General features: G+C 41.2%; 1 protein-coding gene across 2 annotated transcripts in view; it reads left to right on the top strand.

Moving 5' to 3' along the window:
* LOC141133153 (uncharacterized) overlaps window positions 1-12612 on the top strand; it is a 33688-nt gene extending 21076 nt beyond the window's left edge. For both annotated transcript variants that reach the window (XM_073622329.1, XM_073622330.1), the window contains exon 5: window positions 188-12612. In XM_073622329.1, coding sequence (XP_073478430.1) covers window positions 188-1806 — 1619 coding nt within the window. In that variant the 3' untranslated portion in view covers window positions 1807-12612. The remainder of the gene's footprint in view (window positions 1-187) is intronic.
* The last annotated feature ends 725 nt before the right edge of the window (window positions 12613-13337 follow it).

The raw sequence follows: 13337 nt of genomic DNA on the forward strand, positions 1-13337 counted from the left end.
TCAAAAATGTACCACAGTAGCATCAAAAACACATAAAAAAAGCATATTGAAGCGGTAGGTGCTTTAATGTGTGTTAGAGTTGAAGGCAGTGTAAATACAAGTGTAAATGAGCCCTAAATCTAAAAAGCACTATTCATCAGGAGGAAAGAAAATTTAAATATATTGTTGCAATTTTATTTTTTTGCAGATGTGATGAATGAAAAGGGGGGGCCTTGTGCGATGTCCAGTTCATCAACAGAAGTAGACAAGATGCCAGCAGGAAAGGACATCTGCAACACACAAAACCATTCTGAGGGGCCTCACACTAAGCTGGTGGACAACTGTTACAGCATCTACAATGCTATTGACCCCTTAACTGGTAAAGTGATGGAGATGACTACCTATTTGTGCATTGAATGCGGAAAAAGCTTCACAGACAGAGCTCGGTTTGTAAAGCACCAGAAGACGCACTCGGTAGGGAAGCCTCATATTTGTACAGTTTGTGGTAAGGCTTTTTCATATAACTCACACCTGGTCATACACCAGAGAATCCATGCAGGTGAGAGACCCTTTGCTTGTTCTTACTGTGAAAAGTGTTTCACTGATCGCCCATCCCTTGTAAAACATGAGAGAATTCACACCGGAGAAAAGCCTTTTAATTGTACGGTCTGCGGAAAAAGCTTCACTGACCGGTCGAATCTGGTGAAACACCACCGTATCCACACACGGGAGAAATCCTTTACCTGCCTGGAGTGTGGAAAGAGTTTCACAGACCGGTCCAATCTGGTGAAACACCAGAGGATCCATAGTGGGGAGAAGTCTTTCCAATGTGGTGAATGTGGGAAGAGATTCACTGAAAACTCCACTCTGGTTGTCCACCGGCGAAGCCACACTGGCGAGAAACCTTATGCCTGCAAGGAGTGTGGTAAAACCTATTCTTGCAACTCGCATCTAATTGTGCACCAGCGAACTCACACTGGTGAGAGGCCCTTCCAGTGCCGGGAGTGCGGCAAAACCTTCACAGACAGCTCCACTTTGGTTATACACCAACGGGTTCACACTGGAGAGAAGCCCTTTGTGTGCCTAACATGTGGGAACCGCTACACCAAGAAGTCAGCTATGGTGAAGCATCAGAGGACCCACACAGGTGAGAAACCATTCACCTGTACTCAGTGTGGCAAGAACTTCATTGACAGCTCATCCCTGGTCAAACATCAGCGCACTCACACCGGTGAGAAGCCATTCACCTGCATCCAGTGTGGAAGGAACTTTGCCGCTCGGTCCACCCTGGTAAAACACCAGAGAACCCATAGTGGAGAGAAGCCATACACATGCTCTGTGTGTGGGAAGTGCTTCTCCTGTAACTCCCACCTTGTGGTTCATCAGCGCTTCCACACTGGAGAAAAGCCATTCCCATGTACTGAATGTGGCAAAAGTTTCACGGACAGCTCCACCTTGGTGAAGCATCAGCGTATACATACTGGGGAACGGCCCTACATTTGCAACTATTGTGGCAAGAACTTCATTGATAACTCCACCTTGATCAAACACCAAAGAATTCATACTGGGGAGAAGCCATATTCCTGCAAAGTGTGTGGGAAGTGCTTCACTGACAGCTCTACCCTTGTGAAACACCAAAGAATCCACACTGGGGAGAAACCTTATATGTGTAATGAGTGTGGGAGAAGCTTCACTGACTGTTCAACTCTTATTAAACATCAAAGAATCCACCGGAAAGGAGAGCAGATGGCTGATGTGGTAGCAGTTACAGTGGACCCTGGACAGCCAGAGTCCATCATAAAGAATGAAGTAGAAGTGAATACATAGATGAGAACTGGAGTAAAAAAGTGAACAGATTATTTTTATTGTTGTCACCCCAGCCAAAACTGGTGGATTCTGATGGGTTTTAACACCTACTGCCTTCTTATATAGTATTTTTATTGGGACTCTAGGCCCTTGATCTTGTCCATCCCAGGGCTTCTCTGTTCTGCCACCCCCAACTCCATGACCATTGCAAAGCAAAGTGAGGTAATTTTACTGGTTTTTGTGTGTCCGCAAAAATAAGTACCTACAAATTTGCAACTTTGATCTAGCTACTGGATACCCACAAGAGTTTTTCAAAAATATAAGATGATAGATGATTCAATTTACCCCTTGGGGATTAACAGATCTGAGCATCAGCATTGCTCATGTCATCCCCATTTTCTGACCTTTATGATTTTATTGAATTCATGCCTGCATTGCTCCACTCTTGCCGGATATTTCTGTGCCATGGAAAGGTTGCTTTCCAGTCACAAACCTATACTGCGTACAGAAAGCCTAGATATGATGGAGAACAAAACTGGGTTAACCACTTTGTGCATAGGAAAGTACAGATGCCATATCTTGATGAAGAGCATTTAGGTTTAAAGGAAAACTTGATATTCTTCAATTATGTATACTCATTTCTTTATGTACCTTTGGATCATTTTTATATACTATATTTTTATATAAACTCTTTGCTATTCTTTACATCCAGAAAGTAGCATGTTGCAACAAGTAGCCAATAAATGTTAAACTGATATCAAAGGCATTTTTAAAAAAATAACAAACATGTTCTACTTAGCTGCCCAGTGTAGTGGTTTTGCACAGAGCAGCCCTGAGCCTCTTCTTTTCGGGTCTCCCATTGGTGCTCCTGGTCCCTCCCTCCTGCTAAGTGCCCCCAGAGCAAGCAGCTTGCTCTGGAGGCACCCAAGCCGGCTCACTCTTGAGCTGCTGATCTATGTGTTAATTAATTCCATTCGACCTACTCTCTCTCTCTCTCTCTCTCTCTCTCTCTCTCTCTCTCTCTCTCTCCTCATTGGCTCGATGGTTGTGATTGACAGCATGGGGGCCAATGGTGATGGGATTCAGGTAAGTATTAGGGAGGCTGCTGCACAGAGAAAGTTTTTTACCTTCATGCATGAATGCATGAAGGTAAAAAAAAACCTTGAGCCTTTAGAACCACTGTATTAAAAATTAAAAATATTTCACTGAATTATGGCAGAGGGGTAACTCCACGTCTCATTACACTAACTGCATACGTTCTAACTACAGACAGACAAGCAGGGCTGCCTTCACTTTTGTCTGTCATTTCACACAGGTGGACTGGTGTACAAGGAGGAAGGCGCCAGACACGCTGCATCCAGAAACTGTTTAGTCACATTCAGTTAATAGCAATGTGTTTTTGGGGGGTTTACCCCCAAATTCTATGGATGTGGAACAAATATTTTAAAGACAAATATGTAGTAAATGCAAAATGAAAATTGTAGCGCTGTATTTCACCATACAAAAGTTGTTATTAAGATGTTATCAAAGAATTGATTAAATAGAAAATAATGCATACAGTGAGGGTAAAAAGTATTTGATCCCCCATTGATTTTGTACATTTACCCACTGACAAAGAAATGATCAGTCTATAATTTTAATGGTAGGTTTATTTTAACAGTGAGACAGAATGACAACAAAAATATCCAGAAAAAGCATTTCAAAAAAGTTTTATAAATTGATTTGCATTTTAATGAGTGAAAAGAGTATTTGATCCCCTATCAACCAGTAAGATGTCTGGCTCCCAGGTGTCTTCTATACAGGTAAAAATCTGAGATTAGGAACACTCTCTTAAAGGGAGTGCTCCTAAACTCAGCTTTTTACCTGTATAAAAGACACCTGTCCACAGAAGCAATCAATCAGATTCCAATCTCTCCACCACGGCCAAGACCGAAGAGCTGTCCAAGGATGTCAGGGACAAGAGAGAGGGTGACAACAGTTGGTGCGATTATTGGCAAATGGAAAAAACACAAAATAACTGTCAATCTCCCTCAGTCTGGGGCTCCATGCAATATCTTATCTCATGGAGTTTTAATGATCATGAGAATGGTAAGGAATCAGCCCAGAACTACATGGGAGAATCTTGTCAATGATTTCAAGGCAGCTGGGACCATAGTCACCAAGAAAATAGTTGGTAACACACTACACCGTTGTTACCCTGAAAAAATCTATATTTAAGATTTTTCATATCTCGTAGATATTATGCGGGTTAAATGAGAGTTCTTTTGACCAAGAGTGAAAGCTTTAAATATAATAACATTTATTAGGAAGCAGTTGAAAGTCTAGCTAATACACAATCATCTATCTATAGCCTTACACCAAGGAAGAAAATTTTAGGTTGAAATAAAATATTTACATGAAGGAATACAGAGTATATTCCTTAAAACCGTAATCTACAAACATATTTACTTACAAGTAAAAGGGGCATACCTTTCCCCATAATTACCCATCCTTACCAAAGGTCCATTCTGCTGGCTGGTCTATCAGAAAGAGAAACTTTACTTCCCTGTTAGTCTGTGTATATCAAACCAGGCTGATGTCTCATTGGTTGGCCTAGCTTGGATCATGATTGGAGGGCTTACTTCATAAGTCGGCCCCCTTTCATGCAAATCCTTGTGATTAGTCTGGCCGGGAGATTTAATTGAATTTCCCCAGGAACTTAGGTATTGATTATGGGTTGGGCTCCCTTCATGGCATATTTCAGCATGGAATCCTTTGAAGTAAGTATGTGTTAAACAATGGGTTTGAAACCCATTGTTTGTACACAAAAGCCTAGGCACCGTCTTGTCTGCTTAGCCTAACCTTCTTGGTGGCTCTGTTACATAGATACAAGGCTAGTTGAACTATATATATTCATAATTACAATATTTTACAGCTATTAATGGAGATTTCACATAAACCCATAAGGCAACACTGTGAAGGGCTGAAATCCTGCAGTCCCCGCAAGGTCCCCCTGCTCCAGAAAGCACATGTACAAGCCTATCTGATGTTTGCTAATGAACATCTGAATGATTCAGAGGAGAACTGGGTGAAAGTGTTGCGGTAAGATGAGACCAAAATCGAGCTCTTTGACATCAACTCAACTCGCTGTGTTTGGAGGAGGAGGAATGCTGCCCCTCACCCCAAGAACACCATCCCCACCGTCAAACATGGAGGTGGAAACATTATGCTTTGGAGGTGTTTTTGGGCTAAGGGGACAGGACAAATTCACCGCATCAAAGGGACAATGGACGGGGCCATGTACCGTCAAATCTTGGGTGAGAGCCTCCTTCCCTTAGGGTATTGAAAATGGGTTGTGGATGGGTATTCCAGGATGACAATGACCCAAAACACACGGCCATGGCAACAAAGGAGTGGCTCAAGAGGAAGCACATTAAGCTCCTGAAGCGACCTAGCCAGTCTCCAGACCTTAATCCCATAGAAAATATGCGGAGGGAGCTGAAGGTTCGAGTTACCAAACATCAGCCTCGAAACCTTAATGACTTGGAGAGGATCTGCAAAGAGGAGTGGGACAAAATCCCTCCTGAGATGCGTGCAAACCTGGTGGCCAACTACAAGAAATGTCTGACTTCTATGATTGTCAACAAGGGTTTTGCCACCAAGTACTAAGTCATGTTTTGCAAAGGGATCAAATAATTATTTCACTCATTAAAATGCAAATCAATTTATAACTTTATTGAAATGCGTTTTTCTGGATTTTTTTCTTATTCTGTCTCTCACTGGTAAAATAAACCTACCATTAAAATTATAGACTGATCATTTCTTTGTCAGTGGGCAAAGGTACGAGTAATGAGTATGAGGATGAGATGTTTAAAGTCTAAGTCCAGATTTACTTTCATTAGGGCTGGCTCAATCAAACTGTTTTCGATGCGAGATGTGTTCCGACAGCGATACGTGGACTTCTTTCCTGCTACCAGAACAAAATCGAGTTGGGATGAGTGCTTCTTAGCTATTCGAAAGAAGCCTTGTATTTTATCAAGGAGTCGAAGGCTTCCTCTGATTACCCGAGGTGGAGAACGTGACATCACCTTCTCACATCACCATAGCCAACCAGAAGGAAGCCTTGCATTTATTGATAAAAATACAAGGATACAATTTACTAAAACAAAATTATGTAAGAAAGAGCATCAGTGGGCTGTCTGAGTGGAACACTGGTGATAGTGAGGGAGAAACCTGCAATGACTGTGAAGACACCAAGAGGGCGCCAAACTAAGTGCATCAAAAAGGTAACATCAAATTGCACAAGATAATAGAAACTTGCTCAGGTACTTATGAGCAGGACATGGAGGTCTAGGAAGTGCAGACAAAACCAGAAGTGACATTGCAGGACTCTAGTGGGTGTGGCTATGCAGTTCAAGGCATCTCTGCCTCTTTATCAAACCAGATCTGCATGTTGCTTCCTCTCTGCTGCTGGGTCTCTCTGGATACCAATTAACAACTGAACAGTGGTGGTTACAGCTCTTGGATCCAGAATTATTGCAACAGCAGACCGATTTAGGACATTTACATATTCTCCTAAGTACCTGAGTGATTTGCAATTACCTTACTGCACTTGCACTTGAGTGTCCTCTTGCTGTCTTCTCAGTCACCACAGGTATCTCCCTCGCTGCCACCAGTTTTCCACTCACACAGCCATTGATGCTGTGCCTGGATGAAACTCCCTCCTGACTTTGACAATAAGCATTTTATATTTACCTTCATGTGAGTTCCCAATTGTTGTTTTAACATATTGTAAATATCCACTACACTTAGTCTGCGCACAGCTGTGTGTGCTGGATCTAACAAAAATGCACTATACAGTCTAAGAACCTTGCCCAGAGGATGTATTCTTCATTGACTTTCAGCTCCACATAATCTAGAGTCCTCTCTCTCCCATTACACCTCTTGCGCCATATTACCTACACAGACTTTCTCTTAGAAAGATGGATCATCAGTGCCCTCGTAGTATATAGAGAACTACAAGCTGACTGCCACGGTGGTGGATGGGACTGATAGTTTATTCATTCACACATCCCTGGAAAAGAATGAACAACTTCAGCCCCGGAAGATTTGGCTGCTCAATGACCAGGCCATTTTTTGCGATTCGCCACTGTGTCGATTTAACTGACAATTGCGTGGTCAAGTGACGCTGTACCCAATCAAAATTGATGTCCTTTTTTCCCCACAAATAGAGCTTTCTTTTGGTGGTATTTGATCGCCTCTGCGGTGTTTATTTTTTGCGCTGTAAACAAAAGAAGAGCGACAATTTTGAAAAAAAGCTTAATATCTTTTACTTTTTGCTATAATAAATATCCCACATTTTTTATAAAAAAAAAACAATTTTTTTCCTCAGTTTAGGCCGATATGTATTCTTCTACATATTTTTGGTAAAAAAAATCACAATAACCGTATATTGATTGGTTTGCGCAAAAGTTAGCGTCTACAAAATAGGGGATAGATTTATGGCATTTTTATTATTATTTTTTGTTACTAATAATGGCGGCGATCTGCTATTTTTTTGGGACTGCGACATTATGGCAGACACATCGGACACTTTTGACACATTTTTGAAACCATTGACAATTATGCAGCGATCAGTGCTATAAACATGCACTGATTACTGTGTAAATGTCACTGGTGGGGAAGGGGTTAACACTAGGGGCGATCAAGGGGTTAACTGTGTTCCCTATGTGTGTGTTCTAACTGTGGTGGGATGGGACTGTCTAGGAGGAGCGAGGGATGAACACACGATCTGTCTCCTCTCCCCTGAAAGAACTGGGATCTGTGTGTTTACACACACAGATCCCAGTTCTCGCTCTGTCACGAGCGATGGCGGAAGCGCGGCGGTCATCGTTTCTGCTGGGCATGCTCTGCGGGTGCGTGCGCCCCTAGTGGCTGAAAGGCGAAGCGACGTAACATAATGTCCTTTTGCCCAGCCGTGCCATTCTGCCGCAGTAAAACTGCGGTGACTGGTCAGCAAGCGGTTAAAATGTGATAACGGCTGTGGGGGAAAGGAATTCCCACCCGCTGTCACAGGGGGAGGTCCTGGAACATGTTACACCTGAAATATGCAAATGGAAGATACCCAAGTTCAACCGCACAATTAAAAAAATACTTGCTGAGAGTTGGTGCTCAGGCTGGGCGATCCCCACTCCCCTGTTCGTACATCCAAAGCAGAAATTTAGCTGGAAACTCGATAACTCCTTAGTATAATCTTTTGTTTGGTTACATCATATACACAGGATCAATACTGACATTTTTCAGCTATTACAGCCTTATGCTGATGCTATGAGTAAGGCTGTAATAGCCGAAACATGTCCCCATTGAGCCTGTGTATATGATGTAGCCAAATAAAGGATTATACTAAGGAGTTATTGAGTTGCTGGCTACATGTTTGCTTTGGACACCTGAAATATGGGTGTAACATGTTCCAAACATGATTTTAATCTTTTAATTTGTGCATCAACAAGAACCTTTTTTTGTGCCAGCACAAATTGCACAAATGTGAGACAGCACCTTTTAAACCAAAGGCTAACCTGTATTCTTATAAAAGTGCATTAAAAGCACATGGGTATAGATGAGTCCATAATTAAACCTGTAGTCAGAAAAGACTGGATCCCTGGTTGTCATTGGTATCCAGTAACTTTAGTACTTTAGAAGTAATTAACTTGGAACAAGCATGTAGAGTGTTCTGGCTTCACTCTGACTTCCAAAATCTGCATGCCTGCACTGGGTCAGTATTGAATCTGGATATTACAACTAGCCTTTTCAGGAGGTGGTCAGTAATCCCACTCTGTATTTCTGTCAGTAAATATTTCCTTTTATGAAAGATGGTGCCAGCAGCCCTAAAAGTAGATCTGCACAACATTGTTTTCTTTTTGTGGTGTTTAATAAATAAAAATAAAAAAAGAGGATGGAATCTTCTAAAAAAAAAAAAAAAGGCAAGATGGTGTCTTACCCCTGTTTAGGATAGTACAGATGGCCCAGCCACCATCTATTTATGGATTGTGAATAGCAGAGTCTATATAAAGTAACAGGCAACGGGTTTATATAAAAATGAATAATTATAAAGTGACAAATATGTATTTGAACATTATAAAATGAGATGTTTGTTAAACCCAAGTCACTAGGTGTCAAGTCACCTTGCATGTGTCATTGGGTTGACATCAAACATAGAAATGTCAATGGTGGTTCCTAATTCACAGCTAACTGTCCAAAAAGCCGGTACCCTTTCAAGTCTTGCAGCAGAACAGTAACTGGCTCCTCCTGCATCTTGGATCTTAAAGATTTTCCATTGCCAAGCACAGAGACTAGAGGTAATCACACCTTCAGCATGGAGAAGAGAATGAAACGTTTGGATATGTGTACCACAGATCACACATCCTCAATTGGAGAAATGTACTTCCCTGTGATTTTAGTCTCTAATTGCATTATCTGGCAGCAGCTAAGATATCAATAAGTAGAATATGCGAAATTCTTCTGGCTGAGTTTTTTGTGGATATTGAGTATTATGCAGTTTATTGGTGTTATATGTTTTTATATGAACTGATATGCTGCTATATATAGATGGGGTTGTGATTTTTTTTTTAAACTTGAGTGAGAATTTGCAGAGCAGTTACAGTCTTGCAAGCCTTATAAATTTGATGTTGATTAGAGGAGGATAAAATATAAACCTGCTAAATATTTACATTTGGTTGGAGGCTGAAAAGCTTGTGTGTCTGGCAGATTGGGAAATTGCCCTCCACAAACTGGGTTTTGGCTTCATTTCTTCACCTAGCTTGGCCTTCCATTGAACATTGCTGCTCCTATAGAGGCCACATTGACCTTTGACCAAGCTGATCAGGGGCTATTGGAGGGTCCCCAAACAGTTTGTATAACCAGCAAGTGTTTTAACCTGCCAGAGTCTATTAAATATACGTAACCTCGCACTTTAAAGAATGCCACCAAATCTATTTCAAGGATTTATATGCACATAAAAAAGCCTGTATTTGATGGAGTTTTCTAAACTGACAGGTAAAATTACACTTACCTCCACAGCCCCTGCTGTGTGGTTCTTTCTTCGTAGAGCCTTTTGTAGCGCACACAATCTACTTCACCCTTTTCCTGCATTACCAGGCCGTTCAAATGTAAGACTTTCTTCAGCACAACTGGCGAGAGAGTCTCAGATTAGTGGCAGAACTGTAAACTAGCAGTAGTCACATTCATCTGGACTTGTTTATAATGTTGAACATTTTGCCATTCAAGTATCTTTCTTCGTACTAAAGAACTGAGGAACCCATTGGGATGAGTGGTAAACCGTCTTCAACATTACAGAATAGGTCCAGGGTCCAGTAGGCCAAAAAAGTTCAATTTTGGTCTCATCTGACCTGAGCACCTTCTTCCACATGTTTGCTGTGTCCCCCACATGGCTTCTCGCAAACTGCAAACAGGACTTTTTATGGCATTCTTTCAACAATGGCTTTCTTCTTGCCACTCTTCCATAAAGGCCAGATTTGTGTAGTGCATGACTAATAGTTGTCCTGTGGACAGATTCTCCCACCTGAGCTGTGGATCTCTGTAGCTCCTTCAGAGTTACCATGGGACTCTTGGCTGATTCTCTGATTAATGCTTTCCTTGCCCAGCCTGTCAGTTTAGGTGGACGGCCATGTCTTGGTAGGTTTGCAGTTGTGCCATACTCTTTCCAATTTTCGGATGATGGATTGAATAGTGCTCTATGAGATGTTCAAAGCTTGGGATATTTTGTTTATAACCTAACCCTGCTTTAAACTTCTGCTTAACTTTATCCCTGACCTGTCTGGTGTGTTCCTTGACCTTCATGATGCTGGTTGTTCACTAAGGTTCTCTAATAAACCTCTGAGGGCTTCACAGAACAGCTGTATTTATACTGTGATTAAATTATACACTGGTAGACTTCTGAAGGCAATTGGTTCCACTAGATTTTAGTTAGGGGTATTAGAGTGAAGGGGGCTGATTACAAATGCACGCTGCACTTTTCAAATATTTATTTGTAAAAAAAATTGAAAACCATTTATCATTTTCCTTCCTCTTCACAATGATGTGCCACTTTGTGTTGGTCTATCACATAAAATCCCAATAAAATACATTTACGTTTTTGGTTGTAACATGTTAAAATGTGGAAAATTTCAAGGGGTATGAATGCTTTATCAAGGCACTGTGTGCTGTGGTATCTGGCACCAAGACATCAACAGCAGGTTCTTTATTTCTTAGCCGACTTGCCTTCTTCCTGGTCCCATCCCTTACCCAGGTAAATGATGCACATGCACCCGGCCATCCACATGATTTAAAAGAAGACGTGGTTCATTAGACCAGGCCATCTTCTATTGCTCTGTAGTCCAGTTCTGGTGCCCGTTGTAGAAGCTTTTGGCTGTAGGCTTGGGCAAACATGGGCACCCTGACTGGTTTGTGGCTATGCAGCCCCATATGCAACAAATTGCCATGCACTGTGTGTTCTGACACCTTTCTGTCAGAACCAGTATTAACTTTTTTTTCACAATTTGAGCTACAGAGCTCTTCTACTGGATCGTACTACACAAGTCAGCTTTCACTCCCCATATGCATCAGTAAGCTTTGTCTGCCCATGATCCTGTTGCTGGTTTCTTTCCTCTTGGACCCCTCTTCGTAGGTTCTGACCACTGCAGACTTTGAACATCCCACAAGAGCTGCAGTTTTGCAGTTGCTCTGACACAGTGGCCTAGCCATTGTCAAAGTCGCTCAAATCGTTGCGCTTGCCCATTTTTTTCTGCTTTTCAACACATCAATTTCAGGGACAACACATTCACTTGCTGCCTAATATGTCCCACCCACTTTCAGATTTAATTGTAACAGGATAATTAATATTATTCACTTTATCTGGAAATGGTCATAAAGTTATGGCTGATCAGTGTATATCTCACTAGTGAGAGACGGTTTTTATGGCACCTGTTTGCTTGGCTAATCAATAGAGTCATTAACATTTTTTACATTACACTACAGTTTGTATTCTACCTCTATTAGAAAAGTTTTGTTGACCGAAGTGTGCAGGACTACACCTGGCACTAACCCTCTGTGCAGAGCCATGCATGTCAGCCAACAAGACCTTCTTGACAAAGTCCCAAAAATATAGGTATTAGTTTAGGTGATGTAAAAGATAAAAAAAACATGCTGAGAGAAATATGGGAGCTGTCATTGCTTTTCCTTTTGAAAATGAAAGTTGCCTGGTTGCCTGGGTCACTAACCTGGAACAGGCATGCGAATGATAAATTCTGATATTACTGTTTGCATGCTTGTTCTGGTTTAATGACTTAAGGTATAAACCAAAGATTACCAGACAGCTTGCATTTTCCAGAGGTCAGCCATCTCCATATTTTTCTCTTTACAGTTCTTTTCCACAGGTATAGTCAAGATGATTAAGTTGCATTATATAAAGCACATATGAGTTGCAGAAAAAGAGTCTGTTCTGGTATGAAATTTTATAATTGTAAATGTATTTAATTGCTGCTTATCATAAAATACAGGTTTAGCCAATAAGACACCATGTACTATTCACAAATATAACTTATTGTTTATAGGCTTGCAGGAGGAGTAATTATCCGCCAAGAGTTATATTGGATCCTCAGGGTGAACTTTGTTTTTTCATATATTTGTGAATATTCTTGGCATGTATCTATGTTGGCATTAAGCTGAGGTAAGTATTTCCTAAAGTATGTTTTCTTAACTTAAAAAAATGACTGCTGGCTCTTCTTATTGTATATGCTTGGCTGTCATTAATCTGGAGTAATGCTTGGAAAATAAAACAACCCTCTAGGTCAACTGTGTACATTGCTTTGTTAAAGACTCTTACTGGCTTCTGCTAAGGACATACTGATAAAGCCTTGGTGCTGCCCTTTCTGAAATGAACTGCTTACGGGACTGTGACGGAACCGTCCCACAGTTGGCTTGAGTTATCTGATATCTATATTCGGACAAGCGGGGTGCTGGGTCATTGAGCCTGCCAGATTGTGAGTTCCTCATAAAATGAGACTCCTGTTGTGTGGGATGCCTGTAATTTTACCTCAGTAGTTTTTTTGTTTTTTTTTGCAGGGGAAAAAGCAGCTATGCATTGTGATGCATGGAAACACAGCAAATCTTGTGCGTCTCCCACATTGCATCAGTGTGAACTAGGGCTTAAGGTTTGACCCATTGAGTCCAATTCATGTACCATAACTCCAGAAAAACTTCAAAGGATAGCTGAACCTAAAAATATAATTAAAGACAAAGCTTTTTTTTTTTTTTTTTAGATTTGGATAGAGTGGTGAGTGTTTAGAACTAGTGTCTGTTTTTTATTGCTGTCCCCTGCAATTCAGTTTTAGCTGTCTAAAGCAAGTCATAGATCAGGGTGCTCAACCTTTTGAAGAGTAATTTGGTAACCAGTTGCAGGTCATGATATGAAATGGTTCAGAATTAAATTTGTATTTAGAACATTTTCTCCTGCAGCTGCTGAATGCCAGCAGGTGGGAGAGGAGGAGAAGCCGGCTTTCAGTGATTGGAGGAGGAAC

The sequence above is a fragment of the Aquarana catesbeiana genome, linkage group LG03, assembly GCF_042186555.1.
Source record: "Aquarana catesbeiana isolate 2022-GZ linkage group LG03, ASM4218655v1, whole genome shotgun sequence".
NCBI classification, from domain to species: Eukaryota; Metazoa; Chordata; class Amphibia; order Anura; family Ranidae; genus Aquarana; species Aquarana catesbeiana.